General features: G+C 39.7%; 2 protein-coding genes across 2 annotated transcripts in view; one reads left to right on the top strand and one right to left on the bottom strand.

Moving 5' to 3' along the window:
* LOC129671143 (interleukin-36 gamma-like) overlaps nt 1-11,530 on the bottom strand; it is a 71,571-nt gene extending 60,041 nt beyond the window's left edge. Inside the window, 2 exon segments of the mRNA XM_055599760.1 lie at nt 9,835-9,926; nt 11,471-11,530. Of these exon segments, the coding sequence (XP_055455735.1) occupies nt 9,835-9,926; nt 11,471-11,530 (152 nt within the window).
* A 112-nt stretch (nt 11,531-11,642) lies between these two features.
* Tbpl2 (TATA-box binding protein like 2) overlaps nt 11,643-20,060 on the top strand; it is a 28,635-nt gene continuing 20,217 nt past the window's right edge. The window contains exons 1-4 of the mRNA XM_055599759.1: nt 11,643-11,705; nt 13,408-13,871; nt 14,686-14,773; nt 17,616-17,707. Coding sequence (XP_055455734.1) covers nt 11,655-11,705; nt 13,408-13,871; nt 14,686-14,773; nt 17,616-17,707 — 695 coding nt within the window. The 5' untranslated portion in view covers nt 11,643-11,654. The remainder of the gene's footprint in view (nt 11,706-13,407; nt 13,872-14,685; nt 14,774-17,615; nt 17,708-20,060) is intronic.

Genomic DNA, 20,060 nt, shown 5'->3' with positions numbered 1-20,060 from the left:
GTCCAATGAAAACAAAAACCAACCAACCAACAACAAAATTAACCTCTTTTACTTCTTCAACGTGCACTGCCCTCCCATTCTGTCACTCTTCTGAGAAAGTCATCTCATAATGTTTGCTAGACCCAGTTCAATAAATATAATTTACAATTGAAACATTTGACCTATTATCTTCTCTTCTCCTTTAAACTTTCCAACTTACTTTTGTTGTGTCATTATTACATACTTAGTTTTCAGTCACCTGCATTTTGCTGAAGTTTCTAAATTTCTAGTCAATACTTTATTATTACTGAAAGATTTATTTGATGCTTAATTATGTAGGTAGTTATGTATTTGTGTGTATGTGAATGTGGCTGTCCATGGCAGAGGCCAGAAATGGATGTTGGATCTCTTGGAGCTGGAGTTGCAGACAGTTGTGACCCACCTGGTATGGGTGCTGGGAACTGAATTCAGGTCCTCTGCAAGAGCAGTATATGCGCTCAACCACTGGGCCATCTGTCCTGCCCTCCTGTCAACACTACTGAGAATTAATCTTTGTGCTTTTTACTGCATTGCTCCCCATGCTCAGGCCATCAGCCTAGCTTGCAGCATGTCAAAGCTGAGATATCTCTACAGCATCACACTGCAAAAATTCACTTTAACCTTTGGTCTCATAATTCTGTTTTTTTCTCTTTTAGTTTACTCTAATGACAGGAGGTATTCCCCAGAGCCTCGGGACACAGATATAGAAGAATAAAAGTTTTGAAACTGCTGTGCTTGAGGATGGGTTCCGAAAAGAAAGAGATTACAAAGAAGCATGGGGCACCTTGGGGCCAGGTGCATATATTTTTTTGATTGTAAATAATAATTTATAAAACTAAAAATTCAAAAATTTCAGGGCTATATGGACATGGCAAAGCTCATGAAATTGTGACAATATTATTGTGTGCCAGTTATAGCCCAATAAAGCTGCAAAAAAAAAAAAAAAGAAATGGCATACATGTGAAATTAAATTTATCAACTTATGTTCTCAGCAAATCTGTGCAGAAACAGGTGTTCTCAATAGTTTCTTGGCCATTTGATATTCCTCTGTTGAGAATTCCCTGTTTAGTTCTGTACCCCATTTTAAAGTTGTGTTATTAGGTGTGTTGGTGTTTAATTTGAGTTTTTAATTATATATTTTGGATATTAGCCCTCTGTCGGATACAGGGTTGGTCTTTTCCCAGTCTGTAGGCTGTTGCTTTATTCTGTTGACCATGCCTTTTGCTTTACAAAAGTTTTCAGTTTCATGTTTATTTGTTGATCTTAGAGTCTGTGCTGTTGATGTTCTTGTCAAGAAGTTGTCTCCTGTGCCAATGAGTTCAAGGTTCTTCCCCACTTTTTCTTCTAATAAATTTAGTGTGTCTGGTTTTATGTTGAGGTCTTTGATCCACTTGGACTTTAGTTTTGTGCAGGGTGATAAATATGGATCTATTTGCACTTTTTTTTACATGTAGACATCCAGTTAGACAAGCACCATTTGTTGAAGATGCTATCTTTTTTCCATTGTATGGTTTTGGCTTCCCTGTTAAAAATCAAGTGTCTGTAGATGTGTGTGGGTTTCTTTCTGGGTCTTTGATTCTATTCCATTGATCCACCAGTCTGTTTCTATGTCAGTACCATGCTGTTTTTATTACTGTTGCATTCTCTCTCTCTCTCTTGAGATCAGGGATGGAGATAACTCCAGAAGATCTTTTATTGTACAGGATGGTTTTAGCTATTCTGGGCTTGTTTGCTTTTCCATATGAAGTTGAGAATTGTTCTTTCTAGGTATATAAAGAATTGTATTGGTACTTTGATGGTGATTGCATTGAACCTGTAGATTGCTTTTGGTAAAATTTTTACTATGTTGAATCTACCAATCCATGAACATGGAGATCTTTCCATATTCTAATATTAATTTCTTTCTTTAGAGAATTGAAGTTTTTTTTTTTTTAATACAAGTCTTTTAGTTGCTTGGTTAGAGTTACACTAACATACTTTATGGTTGTTTGTTTGTTTTTGTGTGTGTGTGTGTGTGTGTGTGTGTGAGTGTGTGTGTGGCTAAAGTGTTGTTTTCCTAATTTCTTTCTCAGCCCATTTGTCTTTTGTATACAGGAAGGCTACTGATTTTTTGAGTCAATGTCGAATCCAGCCACTTTGCTGAAAGTGTTTATCAGCTGTAGGAGTTCCCTTGTAGAATTTTTGGGTCGCTTGTATATATTATCATATCATCTGTGAATAGTGACACTTTGATTTCTTCCTTTCCAATTTGTATTCCCTTGATATCCTTGAGTTGTCTTATTGCTCTAGCTAGGACTTCAAGTACTATGTTGAAAAGATACAAAAAGAGTGGGCAGCCTTTTCTTGTCCCTTATTTCAGTGGAATTGGTTTAAGTCTCTCTCCATTTAGTTTTATGTTGGCTTGTTGTATATTGCCTTTACTATGTTTAGGTATGAGCTTGTTTCTCTGGTCTCTCAAGACTTTAACTGTGAACTGGTTAAATGCTTTGTCAAATGCTTTTTTGGCATCTAAAGAGATGATCATGTGTTTTTTTTCCCAGTTTATTTATATGGTGGATACATTAATGGATTCCCATATGTTGAACCCACCCCTGCAAGTGGAGGCAAATTTTAAATCTAAAAATAAATAGAAACTAGTTCACCAAATATTTTAATAATAGTTTTCTTTAATTCACTGACTAGAGGAAAAGTGTCACTATCTGATGTGACCACAGGATTCTCCTCAGTTAGACACTAAGGAAGTAGGCATCTTTGTCAGAGTATCACTAATGGACTTTTAAGTTATTATTGTCATTTTCTAGGCAAAGCCTGAATGGCTTGCAGGAAGAAGAAAGAAATCCAGAAATGGCTTTGTATAAAAGTGCATGGTGGCTTTTGGAGTTGGAACAGGAAGAAGGTCAGAAGAGATCCAGCAACTTGGTGGGAGGCTTAGGAGAGAAGAGGAACATGGTCACAGGAAGTTCTTCCAGGGACAGAAGGCCTGAGGCTGGGTCCATACATTCCACTGAGCTGAGGTGGGAAAATGTGTTGCAAACATTTCAAACACTTGCACTGGTTTAATTACGAGATGCCTCCCACATGCTCATGCATTGAATCCTTGGTGTCTAGCTGGTGGTGCTATTTTGGGGGCTTCTGGGAACTTCGGGAGGTGAAAGCAAACTGGAGGAAGAGCGGCTCTGAGGGTGCATCCTTGAGGGCCTTGCTTCCCAACACTTCTCTCTAACACAAGAGGAAAGGGCTCCTTTTTCACCCACACTCTCATGTCTTCCTAAAAGTATCCATGGACTGAACCCTATCCTGAACCTGTAAGACCTGGGGTCTCACAGCTCAGGAGTTCAAGATCGCGCCCTTCCCAGAAACTCCCCCAGACCAAGACTCGTTGCAAAAGCAACAGGTTTATTAACCATTGCGCAATGGGGTCACCCCTGCCGGTCAGCAAAGAGTGGCACCAGGAGACAAAGGCCTTTAGGTTTTTAAAAGAAAAATTGCGGGAGATTTGAAGTTGCAGTCTTGGCAATTTAGGATTGGATGAGGAAGCTATAAAGTAAGATAATTGGTTAGTCATAGGTGCTCAAGCTTGGCCAGTCCTGCCAAGTGTGGATGCAGCTGCAATTGAAGGTGGGGGTGGTTAGCTCATCCTTGAAGATTAGGGGCTACAGACTTTTGGCTAGAGGTCAAAAGCTACTCAGAAGAAGTCTAGGTTTGTTGCTAAGAAATGCTATCTCAAAGACAGGAGTTTTTCTTTTTGCTGAGTGAAGGTCATTGCTTGCTTGCCTTTTTTTCTATCTGTCCTCATAGATAGGGTCACATTTTTCCATTCTCTGGAAAGGCACTAAGAGGCTTTAGCTTAACCTGAACCTAAAACTCAAAACTATAGGCTTTAGAAGACATATAGGTTACAAAGTTAGTCTAACCCTTTCAAACCATAAGCTCAAGTAAATCTTTTCTCCTTTATGGTGACTGTGTTTGTGTCAGGTATTTGTTCACAGTAACATAGAAGTAACTAATGCAACCCCTAACCCAAACATACACATGAAAACACAACTGTGGGTTGAGTTGTTGTTGTAAGTTGCTGTTAAAATTTACTATTAATTATCTTTTAGTAATGCTGCTGTTAGTCCTAAACAACCCAAATCACCACACAGAGACTGGGTTTATTTAATTAACCTAGAACACAATGCTGGGCAATAGTTACTTCATCCTAAACCTCCAAGCCCTCATAGTTTCCTAACATTTAGATTTACCCATTATACTTGCTTTTTGTGAAATCTTAGGTCCGGTTCATTCTCCACATGGTTCCAAGACCTTTGCTCCTGCCTCTGCTCTCCCAGCCTCTGTCCTCTCTCCTCCTCTGCCTCCCACCTTCCTGTCCTCTGGCTCCTCCCCTCTCCCACCTACTCCTTCCTCTCCACTGCTAAACATTGTGGCTGGTTGTTTTATTTTGTCATGTTTACACAAAGTTGAGACAGGTGATGCTTAGAAAAAGTATTGCAATGCAAAGTCCGGATTGAAACCAGAGAATGGGGGAGAGAAATCAGCATTTGAATGATCAGGGGTAAGGTGTACACATTCCAAAAGAACATTATACCAACAAGTTGTCATGATTTCTGTGGTGAAATTCTAATGCCCAGTGTCTCTGGATATACACTTTTGATAATAGAATATTTGCAGACAGAGATAAGATGAGGTCCTTGGGAAATAGAGTGAATCCTTGATCCAATTTGACTGTTTTCCTTGGAGAAGGAAAATGTTTGGAAAAGGCACACAGGGGAGTTGACATGTGAGGGCTGGAGTTACACCACCACAAACTGAGGAGCTACTAGAAGATTGAGAAAAGACCTGGAACAGAACATAGAGAGGGTACACAGCTCTGCTAACACCTTATTTTTGGATGGTTGTAAAACTTCAAGACTGTACATTCCTCTTGATTAGACCATTCAGTTTGTTTTATGTCATTACTATAACTAGGAAACTAGCACTGTACCACACCATTACAACACACATATATCATACTACTGTCACCACACACACACAACACAACCCATAAAATTTCATCACATCAAACGCATGCCCTCATACATACACACCATATCTCACACACATATGTGTATATGTGTATATTAAATTGTATAAATTACACACATGTATCAAACACTACATATACACACTACACCATATCACATACAATATCCACACATTTCACACACATATACATACCACATCACTCATACATATACACCATGTACACTCTCATACATACAGAATTACAGACACAGACCCCTGCACATATACACCATCTCTCTCTTACACACATACACATATGCTAAATTGTATAAACTACACACATGTATCAAATGCTACATATATATACCACACCATATCACATACACAGTGCCTACACATACTACACACATATGCATAATGCATCACTCGTATGTATATGCTATACCACGTACCATAGCATACACAGAGAATAACAGATAGACACACACACACTATTGCTCAAATGTTTACTAAACTCAACACAGCCATGAATAGTGACACCCTAAGGACTGGGAGTTTGTGGAGGAGTCCAGTATGGAGTCAGGTTATGCCAGAGGGTGACAACATGTCAGAGGCAGAATGCTGCTGAGTGGGGAGGTCTAGAAAATGGCGGCGGCAGCAGAGAGTAGTAGAAGGGCATGGACTCATTCCGGGGCCCTTGTACAAGAGTTCCCAAAGTCCTTGGGAAAGTAGCTCAACTACCAGCAGCATATGGGATGGTGAGATCTGTTTTCACTGAATAAAGAAAGGTGAGCTAAGTGCAGCCAGCTGCAAAAGTTAGAAACATCTGGAAGCTGACATCTGGCTCCCCATTTCACTGGCAGAAAGTAGTATAAATAACGAGCAACAGGAGGCAACCAGGCCCACCACCTCCTCTGAGCCATCAGGCTGCCCACCCTTTGGTCTCACTTTTATGATTTTCTGTGTGGAGGTAAGAAGTTGGCTACTTTGTGGGTCTTTGGGGTAAGTGGGTGGTGGCTTGATTTAATACCTACTGACTCGGAGGAGGATGGGACCCTGGCTAGTCTCTGATGCAGATGGATTTCTATTTCTTCTCTAGTTAAGAGCTGGCTAAGGGAGGATAGCCAAGCATTCGGAGAACTGGGAGCCTGTCTCTGCTGCTCCTTGGGTGAAAGGAAGAGGAAAGGAAAGATATTGCTTTCTGGCCCTCTCCTTTTAGCCCCCTCCCCCTCCCAAAAGCAAACTGTAGCTAGAAAACATGAAAGTTGCTGTGGATTTTTTCTATATGGGAATTACACCAGGCAGGGGGGTCAGTGTTTAGGAAAGGCTGTCCGGCTTACTACTCCTCAAGGAATTGTCCATGCAGAAGGAAGAGAAAGTGGTCAAATATAGGACAAGGTGAAACAAAGCTCAGGCTGAACTGAGTGCAAGTGACATGATTCAGGCATATAGAAGAAAAGACACCATGACTGTACCAGGAGAGATCAAGGGATGGTGACCCACAGGAAGGCAGAAGAGGAGGAAGTTTCAAAGAAGGGGACCTGAGAGTGGCATCCCAGCACAAGAGGGCTGGAGGGCACCAGAGAGCACTCAGAGCTGGGAGGTGGAGTCTGGAGACTACAGAGGGAGAAGTTTTCTGTTTCTGAGTCCAAGCTTAGGAATTTGTATTTTATTTCAAACACAGTGGTGGTAGTAGGGGGAAGTGCCTGAAGTTTGTGGGGTTTTATTGGTTTGTTTGTTTGTTTTTGTTCTGTTTTTTGTTTGTATGAAAAGAAGAAAACGATATGCTTTAGTAAGATGATCTGTTTTCTAGAAAAGTATCTGCAATTCTCTGTGCCCTTGTGAATGGCTAGGCACATTGATTGTCTGGAAAGTTGTTTTGTTTGTCTGTTTGAGACAGAGTGTCACTATGTAACCCAGACTTGCTTTCAACTCATGATCCTCCTGCCTCAACCTTCCAAGTGCTAGGATTACAGATGTGTGTCACCATGCCTAGTGGCAATTGCTTTCAATAGTCTCTATTCATAGATGAGAAGACTGTGGCTCAGAGGGATTGAGCTTCTTGGCCAATCAAAAAGGACTCCAAATCCAAGGCTTGATACTACTCTGCTTCCTCAAGAGAGGATTCAGATGAGAGCTTTTCATTAGAAAATTTTAAACAAAAAAGGATGAAAAAAATAATATGACTTTAAATTCTTGGATATGGTTTGCTTCCCTATTGTTTGCAACTTTTCTATTTTTCATCATTTTTTTGCCAAAGTATTACATATTATATATATAATATTATAAGTATTATAAATTCCTAAACAAAAATAAGACAGACTCAAAAGAGATGTGAGGCATAGTATCCAACCTAAGTTGGCATGTGTGATTGTTGATAAAGGACCATGCAGAGAATACAGGTCCAGAGTCAGTTGCTCTGAACAGGAATTGATAACTGAGACAATCTCAGTATACTCAGATTCCGAATGGGGTTAATGACAGTGCTTCAGACTTGGGGTGGGCTCGGTGATGGAATGTGTACCTGGTGTGCATGAGGCCCTGGGTTCAGCCCACTGCAATGCAGGGGGTGGGGAGAGTACTCACTCCCAGCTTTGTTGCAACACTTACGGGAAGCTCTTAGCTTAGTGTGCGAGGCCTAACAAGGATGTTAACAAGTAGCTCTCATCCAGTGGAACCGTGGCAATCTTTAATCCCCAGCAAAGAACAACTTTAAGGTTTCAGATAAACTAATGTTCACCCAAACAACTGAAAACATCTCAAACACCCCTTTTCTTTTGAAACTTTTCATTTAAAATAACTTCAAATGTACAGAAAGTTACAAAGATGAAAGTAGACGAAAAAAGATTTTATCAAATTTGCTTACCAATAACATTGCATTCCTTTGCTTTGTCACTTGAGCGACAGATCACTGCAAATTTCTGTCTCTGATTACTACTGATAACTTATTTTTTTATTGTTTTAGAGGTTTGGAACAGGGTACACTGTAGCTCAGACTGACCTTGAATTTAATAGGTAACTGAAGCTGGCCTTGAATCAATCTTGCCAAGTGCTGGAATTTCAGGCATGAGCTACAATGCCTAACATACTTATAACTCATCATTTACTCATTTTCCATTGCTGAGAAACAATTCCCACACACTTATCTATTTACAACACTATAGTCTCATAAGCTCACATTTGTATAGATCCCAAACTTGATGACAGTGTAACCAGAAAAACTGCTAAAGCTAAAATCAAAGATAGGCCTTTCTAATTACAAGAGGAAATGCTCAACACCCTTAACATCAGTGAAGCACAAATATAAACTACAGTGAGTTGGGTGTGGTGTCATACAGCATTAAGCCCAACAGAGGCAGGTGGATTGCTGTGAGCTCCAAGCCAGACTGATCTATGTACCAATTTTCAAGCCAAACAGAGGTTCACTGTTTGGCCCTGTTTCAAACAAAGAGTTAGACAGACAAACACACAAAAACCCCAATTATCTTGAGATTTCACCTTACCCTAGCTAGAAAGGCTATAATTAGAAGAAAAAAAAAAAAGCAACAAATGCTAGTAAGGATTCAGTAGTGGGAATTATATAGCTTTGGTGAGAATGTAAATTTATCTCCTATGGAAATCAATATGGGGTGTCCTCAGAAAACTAAAAATAAGATTTATATGTCATCCATCCAGTTTTGCATTCAATGTTGGTATAATGTTCTTTTGAAATGTATGCACTTTGCCCTTGTTCATTCAATGCTGATTTCTCCCCCCCCCCATTTCAATCCAGATATTGCATTGTGATACTTATTCTAAGCATCCTGTCTCAACTGTGTGTAAACAGGCCAAAATAAAGCAACTAGCCACAATGTGGTTCAAAGGGAGGAGCCAGAGAGCAGGAAATGAGTGGGAGGAGAAGGGGCAAGAAGAGAGCTAGGAGAGAGAGCTGGAGGACAGATCTTGGAACTATGTGGAGAGATGGACTGGACCTACGATATCACTAAAAGCAAGTATTATGTGGGAAATCTAAATGTTAGGAAACTATGAGGGCTTGGAGGTTTAGGATGGAGTAACTATTGCCCACTATTGTGTTCTAGGTTAACTAAATAAACCCAGTCTCTGTGTGGTGATTTGGCTATGCAGCTGGTTAGGACTAACAGCAGTGTTACTGGAAGGTAAATCAATAGTAAATATTAAACATCATTTACAACATAAAGATTCAATAGCGGGAATTATACAGCATTGATGAGAGTGTAAATTTATCTATCTCCTATAGAAATCATTGTGGGGTGTCCTCAGAAAACTAAAAATAAGATTTATATGTCATCCAGTTTTACATTCCTGTATTCATCCCTGAAAGAACAGAAGCACCAACGGATAGAGATACCTGCATATCGTTGCAGTATTCACAGAAGCAAGGTTATAGCATCTGAATGGGTGCCTGTCAATGATGAGTAAGTGATTATAGTGTGTCTGTGTTCATGTATGTGCATGCATGTGTGTGTGCATACATGCATGCACCAAGTGGGTAACTATTTTGCTACAAAGAAGAACAAAATCATCTTCTCTAGAGTACAGTAGGTAACCATTTTAAAAAGAGTAATAAACTAGCTGAAACATCTCTATTCAAAAAGCCAGGGCACTGGTAGCCCAGAGAGCTGCACATGACCAGCATGAGACTGGGTCCCTTAGCATCTGCTCATGGGTAAATGTCTAAATTAGTGAACCAACACATTTATTACTTATAGAAGTAGGGGTGACTCAAAGGCAGCCACATCTCCAGGAAGCTTCCCGGTACTTCCTGGCAGCTACATTACTGAAGAGTCTAACCTCAGCATGGAGGACTTGTGTAAAACTGCAAAGTTAGCAACAAAGCCAGACACAGAAAATGAGTGTGACGTCTTTTCTGTCATATGTGGAGCCTAGAAAACATAGAGATGACATGAAAGTAGAAGGAGCTGCTAAGGAAAAGGAAAGCAGATAAGGGAGGGATACGTGACGGTAATGCAGCACTGTCTAATTGAAGAATATCATATGGATGTATGAAAATGCCATGATGAAACCTAGTATTTTGTACAGTTATTATGGGCTAAACAACAACACACAAGAGATTACAAATTGGTCTAGCTATAGGAATAAGCCACTTCAAAGGTCATTTCTTTTGATGGACAAATTTAATTCCTTATAACCACAGAACTGAGGTATTCACTTGCTTGTTAGATATCAAATATATCCCACTCTCCAGCCCAGGAAGTCACCCAGATTTCTTGGACCATGATCCATCTATCAGTAGTGAGTAATCTTCCTCATGGCAAGGTCGCTTCATGCTCTGAAATCCCTCCCAAAGGGCAGCCAATTCTTTCTTGGTAGGGCAGCAAGCAAGGCCAAGCTTAACCAGGGTCCTCTTTCCTAACAGTGGTCTTGAATTATTAATTACATCTTCAAACCCAAGAGTGTCTAGATTTGTTTTTAGCTAACTGGGAAATGTGTTTGGTTGATCAGGACAGGTATTTGGGGAGGCACCTCAGCATTCTGCCTGCCACATACTTTGTAAACTCATTAATAATCTACTTAGAGGCCAGAGAGCTGGCCAAGTAGCTAAGAGTGCGTGCTGCTTTTTCAGAGGATGGGAGTTCTCTTCCAGCACCTATAGTGGGCCTTAATGCCAGCTTAACAGGATGCTATGCCCTCTTCTGTCTCCACACACACAGGCACAGGCTCACTCACACAGAAGCACACACACACACACACACACACTGTACACATGAGGGGAGGAGACATAAATAATAGAATAAAATTTATATCTATTTTAGTCAGTTTGAGCTGCCATAATAAAACACCACAAACTGCCCCACCAAGCCTGACTGAGTTTGAGTATTGAGTTTCTTCTACATGCTGAAAGGATAGAACCTATTCCTGAAAATTTTCCTTAGGACATCACAGGAGTTCTGTAGTATGCACGTGTCCATGTACACGTCAATAAAGATAAATAAATATAAGAAATAGCACGCCTGAGAATCTGAGTATGTGGTGCATGCAGTAAACCCAGCTCTCAGGAGCTGGGGGATATACAAGCCTGAGCTACACGAGAAGAAAAAGGGCAAGGGAAAGGGAAGGAAAAGAGAAAGAAAGAAAGAAAGAAAGAAAGAAAGAAAGAAAGAAAGAAAGAAAGAAAGAAAGAAAGAAAGAAAGGAAAGGAAAGGAAAGGAAAGGAAAGGAAAGGAAAGGAAAGGAAAGGAAAGGAAAGGAAAGGAAAGGAAAGGAAAACGTGGAGAGAAAACGCATTCCTTTCTCACGGTGCAGCTGCTCTCGGAGGCAAGGCACACCTGCGGGCCCAATGATGGCAGGGGAAGCGGCAGTCGAAGCCTAGCCTGACCTGCTCCAGCCAGCTCAGCAGCCCTCCTCATCTTCTGGATGCCATCAGCTGTGTCTTGCCTGGCTCATCAACTCCTTCTGTGCATCTCACCTGGCTCCTCAGCTTATTCACATCATCTGTGCAAGGCTGAGCTGGCCCCACCTCGTGCATGCTGCTGAAGGCTGATAAAGGCTTCTGCTCCCAGAGTCAGGCAGGTTCCACTGGGGCTTCTGCAGCTTGCATGGACGCTGGCGCCTTTGCTTGTTTCCAGCTCTACATTGTGTGCTCTCCTCTCATGGAAGAGGACATGTACCTAGACCTCTTTCTGGAGCCATATGCCATCCAGGTGAGCCTGGCAGCCACATCGCTAAGGGCCAGGGCTGATGTTGGCCTTGGAGATCTCTTTGAAATGCCAAATCTTCCCTAAGAGGCAGGCTGGATTATCCAGACCGTTCAGCTGAACTTGGAAGTTCATCCAGATAGCCAGGGTTGCCAATCAGACACGCTAGTTGTGAAGTTAGATGGCTCGGTACTGGTGATAAATTGCATGCTGCCTGCAGTCACGTCGGGTTCCTTCTGCTTGCTAGGTCCAGGCCAGGCTTATGGCATTTGACTTCTCAAACCAACAGCGAACAATTAGGCTCTAGCTGGGCTCCTGCCTTAGCCTCCCCAGTTGCTGGGACTACAGGCCCGTTCCACCACCTGCGACCTGATTTTTAGTCAGTCTCCCATACCCATCCCCCTCTTTTGAGACAAAGTGTCTGTGAAGCCCGGGCTGTCCTGAAATTCACTATGTAGACCAGGCTGGCTTCAAACTCGGATTAAAGGTATAAGCCAGCACTCTAGAGGCTGAGGTCAGCCTTTGCGATAATGAGACCCTGTCTCCAAAGCAAAACAAATATCAATTTAAAATATTCTTAACATTTAAATCTCAGTATATTATTTATCTGTCCTAAATTCATATAATTTTTACATCTCTCTTCTGATTAGAAAAAGAAATAATGCTGAATCTTTTTATTAGTGAGTGTTGAGCCAAGGAAGACTACATCCCAATGTTTATACTCTAAAATGTGATGTTGTGGGGCAATAGAGATGGGTAAGTGTTTAGGAGAAAGTACCAATCTTGCAGAGAACCTGAGTTCAGTTTCCAGCACCCGTGTCTGTGGCTCATGACTTTCTGTAACCTCAGCTTCAGGGAGATCTGATGCCGTCTTCTGGATTCCTTAAGCATCTGCTCTCATGTCCACACGTCCTCTTCACATATACATAATGAAAAGTAAGAAAAGCAAATCCTTAAAAATTAATATGTGAACAGGCAGTGGTGGTGCATGGCTTTGATCCAGCACTCAGGAGGCAGAGGCAGGCAGATCTCTGTGAGTTCGAGGCCAGCCTGGTCTAGGAAGCAAGCTCAGGACAGCCAAGGCTACACAGAAAAACCCTGTCTTGAAAAAAAAAAAAGGAAAAAGAAATCAAAGCTTACAATTAACTGTTAGAGTACAGCTACTCTCTTTAATTTTATAAATATCTTGAATTCAACTACACCTATTACACAGCTGGAGTTAGGGACAATTTAGTAGGCTATAAGTGAAGTAGGAAAAATATTGCATGATAAATGCTTTTCTATATTGTAATACATACTTATAAAAGATTCATTTGTTTTAATTTTCTGTGTATAGGTGTTCTGCTGCATGTATGTATGTGCGCTCTGCATGCATGCTGCCCAATGAAAAAATCCAAAAGAGGCTATCAAATCCTCTTGAATGAAGTCACACGTGGTTGAGAGCGGCCATGTGGGTGCCATGAAGTGGGTTCTCTAGAAGTGCAGTCAGCGCTCTCATGGGCCATCTCTCTGGCTCTTAAAATATCCTTTTAAGCATGCTGTCACTCTATAGTAAATCTTGGTTATACTTTGTAGTAGGAGGCAAGGTATGAATTTAAGTAATCTTGGACCACTTTTCAGACTGAAGCCATTGCCTTCCTGTCACAGTGAAATCCCACTGGTGTAAGACACTGGCATTTTGATTTCTTTTGCTTTGCAAACTGCCTAGGATGATTTTCCTCCAGCTATGTCTCAGCTGTTCAGCCCAGGAGCGCCTCTAGATGTGCACCCACTTATTCCATCCAGGCCAGAGACTGTGTTTAATTCACATGTTGGTGGAGTGAAAAAAACACCCAGTGACTTTTCATCTGTGGATCTAAGCTTCTTATCAGATGAACTTACCCAAGAAAATAAAGTCCGAGCTGTCATTGGAAACAAGCATGAAACCAAAGAATGTTGTAAAACTCAAGGTTGGCAAAGTAAGCTGCAGGTGCCCAGTGAACAGGGCGATGGGCTGAGCTTGAATAACAGCAGTTCACCAGATACCCAGTCACATCTGTGCTCTGATGGTACTGACTCCAAACAGCCCTCTGCAAAAACACTAAACTCCAATGTCTTATCTATGGCATCCATAGTGTCCATGGCACCAATGAACCCTGTGCCAGAATGTTATGGAATTATGCCTCAATTACAGTAAGTATACTTGTTTTTTTAATTATTTTTATTAATTACAGTTTATTCACTTTGTATTCCCCCTGTACCTCCATCCCTCCTCCCTTCCTAATCCCACTCACCCATGTGCCTCTCCCAATCCATTGATAAGGGAGGTCCTCCTCCCTTTCCCTCTGATCCTAGTTTATCAGGTCTCATCAGGAGTGGCTGCATTGTCCTCTTCTGTGGCCTGGTAAGGCTGCTCCCCCTTCAGGGGGAGGTGATCAAAGAGCAGTACTTGCTTTTAAAGTGAGGGATGCTTCTACATACATAGTTGATATTTTAGAACATGACAAGTAATTTCAGGATAATGGTATAAGAAGAATTTCAGATTGCCTTATGCTTTTTCAGTTCTTAATCGATTATAACTAATGAGTTATTAATTATAAAAGGAAGCACCACTTCTTGGTCCCCTAAGAGGAGGTTCAAGATTAACAGATCTTTCAAGAATAAGATTTTATTGTTTGTGCCAATGCACTCAAGTTGTTAATAGTGGCAGTTAAGGCTGGGTAAAGACAAAGGATATAAAATTGAGTTTGATTTGCAAACTCTTTTGTGGCTTCTGTTTTGAGACAGTGCTTTTTATTATAAAACTAAGTTTTAATTTAGGTTACAAAATGTTAGAAAATGTTATTTTAGCACATGAAGTTTACAGTTGACTAGGGACCACAGTACTTTACATTTCGCACTGAGAATTCTTTCTCTAGCAAGTTGTTAATGCAGTCTATGAGATAAATTAGGAAGCTGGTGTTGAAGCTGTACTGTTATGACTTTCTGGGTTTACTTGTTTGTTTAGGAATGTAGTTTCCACTGCAAATCTGGCATGTAGATTGGACCTGAGAAAAATAGCTCTGAATGCCAAAAACACAGAATATAACCCAAAGGTAAGGTTCCTCAGTGTTACTTTCAACCATTATTTTTTTTTTCCTTAGGATATTTTCCATTGTATGATTTTGGAATTGGCTTATTTCTTTATTTTCTAAAAAATAAATAAATTCTTTTAAAATTATTTCCTTTTATTTTATGTCGTTGGTGTTTTGTCTGCATGTGTCTGTATGAGCGAGTCAGATCCTCTGGAACTGGAGTTACAGACAGGTGTGAGCTGCCATGTAGGTGCTGGGAATTGAACCTGGGTCCTCTGGGACCCAGTGCTCTCATCCTCTGAGCCATCTTTCCAGGCCTAAAGATAAATTTTTAGTGAAAAATGTTGTTAATTCAGAAGGTTAACTATCTCAAAATTTCTTACATTATAAAAACCATCATTCTCAGGGCTGAATAAAGCAATAATTGAACAATCCTAAAACTAGATCATTCCTTGTCATTCAAAAAGATTTTTCATTACACGTATTTTCAGCCCTGTGGAACACTAGCTTTCTTGAATTGCCAATGTCTTGCTATAAAGTGTAACCATGCCTGGTTGAAAAATACTATTTTTCTAAATGCTGGCTCACATAGCTGACACATCTATGTTTTCCTATTTATAGTTTCTTTTTATACAGAAGCTAAATTGTTTATAAAGTTCAAGCCTGTTTGCTCATGGATGATTTAGTGATTTCCCACCTAAAGTTTCTCTCACTGTGTAACCAAGCTAGCCTCCATTCATAGAAATTTGCCTGCCTGTGCCTGCTGCCTGCTTCCTGCTGTTTAATAAAATCTGTTCCCTGTGTTTCACCAAGGACAGACATCCTGTTTTCATTGGTTTTGTTTGCTTACAGAATTTGGATTTTTTAGTCCCATCTACATTTAATGATTTTTCAGGGTCTATACTTTGTAGAAGAAGGCAGGGTTTGAAGCTAAGACCTATACAACGATGCATAATTCTTTGCTCCTACTGAAAAACAGCTTTCTGGATTCAGTGGTGGAACATTTGAGGGGTAAGATGATTAAAAAAAATCACAATGGTAGGAGAGACAGTGCATATCAAATCATTAGAGAGAAGCACTTGGTCTTAATGACATCTGAATATAGTGTTACTTATTACCCAGACACAGTATAGCTTTCCCTTTTATATGTGTCACATATATGACTACAGATAAAAATAACTGGTGAGTCTGGATATGGTGCTACACACCCTATAATACCAACACTTGAGAGGCTGAAGCAGGTGTAGCTCTGAGTTCAAGGCCAACCAGAGAGTCACAAAGCCAGCCAGGGTGACAGAGTGAGACCCTGTCTCAAAAAAGCAAAAGAAACCAAAGTAGGTGGTGCATTTGAGAGACTGGGGCAGGGCACTGTTTGCCTGGATCATACAGGGGGCTGTAGAAAATTTTCACTCTCCCTTCCCTTTCTCCTATCTCTTTTTCTCTCTCTCTCCTCTCTCTCTGTCTGTTTCTGTGACACATACACACTCAACACACTTTAATGAGTACCAGGTGATACATTTTAAAATGCACATGAAAAGCATCAATGAGGATTTATCAATTATCTGGTGTGGCTCAAGGTTTTTTTTTAGTGTTTACAGTTTAAATTGCAACTGCTTGTCATTTGAAGTGATCTATGATTTTTTGGAGTAGCTGGCCCCCACAAGAGGTAATCTTGCGTGGGACCTACTCCTATATCATTACTGGCCTAGTGTGTAAAGGAAAGTTGGAGAAGAGAGTGTAGAAGGAGTAAGAGGTCATTTAGTGCCATGTCACTGTGATACGCTGACTGGTCTCAAGTGCGTTAGTGTCCTTGAAGGGTGTACCAATGAGCAGGCCTAAAGATACACAATAAGAAGGATTGTGAAGGCTGGAATCTGATGAAACAGATTTTCTCTTAATTTTGAGCATGTCTGTCATTATGTATATTGTGCTCTGTATCTTAGTTGTCTTCGTGCAGTCTAGAATCTTAACAACAACATACGTGATTACATGCTTTGTTTTCTGTGGTGGTTTTGGTTTTGTCTTGAAATAGGATTTAGCCATGTAACTTCAAATTTTCTTAAATTTGAAATTCTTCTTCCTCAGTCTCCCAAGTGCTGGGATTATAGGTATGTAACCACGTGTTGAACATATGTGTGTATATATATATATATATATATATATATATATATATATATGTATGTATATATGTATATGAGTTCAATATGTGAGTTAGTATAGTTTTGAGATAAGATCTCATGAATTCCCAACTGGCCCCAAACTTAAGAAGCTTAAGAATGATCTTGAATTTTCTTTTCCCCTGTCTCTACATCCAGACTGCTGGGCTTCTAGGCGTGTAGCACCAAATGTGGCTTGTTCCCTGCTGGGGATCAAACTCAGAGCTTCCTGTGTTCTAGGAAAGCCCCCTGCTGAGGCAGCCATGTCCTCAGCTCTTCATCTGTACTTTATTCTCTTCTTAAAAGGGTTCTGTAAGAGAAAATGGAAGTATGTCAATATAAATATAGCTAAGTGTGGTTTTATTTCATATCCTTATCAAGTTCTGATAATGTTGAAGGTTACTTAATTTTTTGGTGTATTAATTGAGGGCAACAATGAACTCAAGTTAGTCTTGTTATGAATATAATTGAAAGAAATAAGACAGGTACTCTAATTTTAGCTGTTACTTTCAAAATATAATATTTTATATAAAATAATACTTTATGATTATAATTTTTGTTAATGAGGTGAGAACAGACCCAGATATTGCTTAATTTTCTCATCCAGTTCCAGTTTCCTCAAGAGTTCTGTACATAGCCCAACTTTCCAACAAGGTTAGTGGTAACTCCCAGTAAAGACTAATTCTCCCATTGGCTTTGGTTTGCAGAGGTTTGCTGCAGTCATAATGAGAATCCGAGAGCCAAGGACAACAGCCCTCATATTTAGCTCTGGGAAACTGGTCTGTACAGGAGCCAAAAGGTATGAGGATGACGTTTCCACCCCTTTCCTATAGGTAACTCATTGTGTAAGAAAAGAAGTATAGAATTTATGTAAAGGCTCACAGGAGGAGCAACATATTTTTCATTGCCAAACAGTTAATATGACATTAAAAGTTCTTAGTCTTACATACAATACAAACCTATATTCCACACTTGATAGTCACCAGTGTTTGGTTAAAGTTCAACAATCTTGATTATAAAAACCTGTTTTCAACACACACACATATGTTATATATTTAATATCTCTAATATAAATCTGTATATTATATATATATCTGTATAGATCATATATAACACTTATGTATATTATATGTAACACTTATGTTAAAAAACAAGTACACACATGCACCCATTTGCAGTTATGACAAGATGTCATAAACCTAGGGACATTACTGTGGATTTTCTTCATACAGATAAGGTGGTAGAGCTTTCTAAATGGGACAGTTCTTGAGTATTCACTCCAGGGGTCTCTCCGAGAAGATTTATCTTTCATGAAGCTCCTACAGAGGCTCTCCTATCTGATGTTTGCTTTTTCACTATAAAGCTGGGAGAAGAGCTCGTGCCCTCCCTGTGTCAAATGGAGAGCAACCTCCCCTTCTGACAGTCTTTAAAGTTGCTACAGCTATTATCTAATTTCTGTCATAATCCAATGTTTATATTTTATATATCTGTTTCTATTTTGTGGAATAGTTTGAAGACTACTGGAGTTAGCTCTTCTTAAAGGATTCTGAACTGAAACCATCTGGCCCTGGTCTTTTTTTTTAATGGAAGACTTTTGATGACCACTTCTATTTCTTTAGGGGATATAGGACTATTTAATTTATTTACCTGATCTTGATTCAGCTTTGGTAAATGGAATCTATCAAGAAAAATGTCCATTTCATTTACATTTTTCAAATTTTGTTGCATATGGGCTTTTGAATTAAGGGCTAACGATCCTTTGGATTTCCTCAGTGTCTGTTAGATCCCCCTTTTCATTTCTGATTTTGTTGATTTGGATAGTGTCTCTCTGCCTTTCGGTTAGTTTGGCTAAATGTTTATCTAAATTTTCTCAAAGAACCAGCTCTTGGTTTTGTTGATTCTTTGAATAGTTCTCTTTGTTTCTAATTGATTGATTTCAGCTCTGAGTTTGATTATTTCCAGCCGTCTCCTCCTCTTGGGTGTGCTGCTGCTGCTTTTTTCCCCCTAGTGCTTTCAAGAGTGCTGTTATGTTGCTTGTATGAGCTTGAATTTCTTTATGAAGACACTTTGTGCTATAAACTTTCCTCATAGCACTGTTTTCATTGTGTCCCCTAAGTTTGGGTAAGTTGTCCGTTCATTTTCATTGAATTCTAAGAAGTCTTTTAATTTCTTTATTTCTTCCCTGACCCAGCTGTCATTGAGTAGAGAGTTGTTTAGTTTTCATGCATTTATAGGCTTTTTGCTATTTCTGTTATTGTTGAAGTCTAGTTTTAGACCATATGATGTGGTGGTCTGATATGATACAATGGATTATTTTAATCTTCTTGCATCTGTTGAGGCTTGCTTTGTGCCTGACTATATGGTCAATTTTGGAGACAGTTACGCAAGGTGCTGAGAGGAAGGAATACTCTTTTCTGTTTGGGTGAAAAGTTCTGTAGATGTCTATTAGGTCCATTATTTCTCTATTTAACTTCTGTCTCAATGTTCTGTTGCTTGGTGAGAGTGGGATGTTGAAGTCTCCCACTATTAAGGTATTGGGATTGATGTGTGATTTAAGCTTAAATAATATTTCTTTTACAAATGCGAGAGGCCTCGTGTTTGGGGCATAGATGTTCAGCATTGTGATGTTCTCCTGGTGGATTTTTCTTCCCTATCTCTTTTGACTAATTTTGGTTGAAAGCCTATTTATCAGATATTAAGATAGCTACTCCAGCTTGCTTCTTGGGTCCGTTTACTTGGAAAACCTTTTTCCAGCCCTTTATTCTGAGGCAGTGTCCATCTTTGTTGCAGAGGTGTTTCTTGAATACAGCAGAATGCTAGCTCCTGTTTCTGCAACCATTCTGTTAGTCTTTGTCTTTTTGGTGGAGAGTTAAGTCCATTGATGTTGATAGATATTAGTGACCAATGATTTTTAGTACCAATCCTCAGCTACAGAGGCACAAATAATTCATTTCTACCTACGAACGTGGGCTACAATATGCTTAATTATATCTGCTAAATTTATTGAAAAGCTTACATTGTTTAAATTTACATATTCATGATTAGTGAGATTTAACGTTTCTTCAGAAGCATGTAAAGTGCTTACTATATCTTTTGCTCAGTATTCTAGAGATATTTGTCTTTTGTTAACAGATTTTGTTAATAAAATTTAC

This window comes from Psammomys obesus, unplaced genomic scaffold (assembly GCF_907164565.1).
Source record: "Psammomys obesus unplaced genomic scaffold, mPsaObe1.curated_primary_1811, whole genome shotgun sequence".
NCBI lineage: Eukaryota > Metazoa > Chordata > Mammalia > Rodentia > Muridae > Psammomys > Psammomys obesus.
This window is presented reverse-complemented; position numbering and strand designations above follow the sequence as displayed.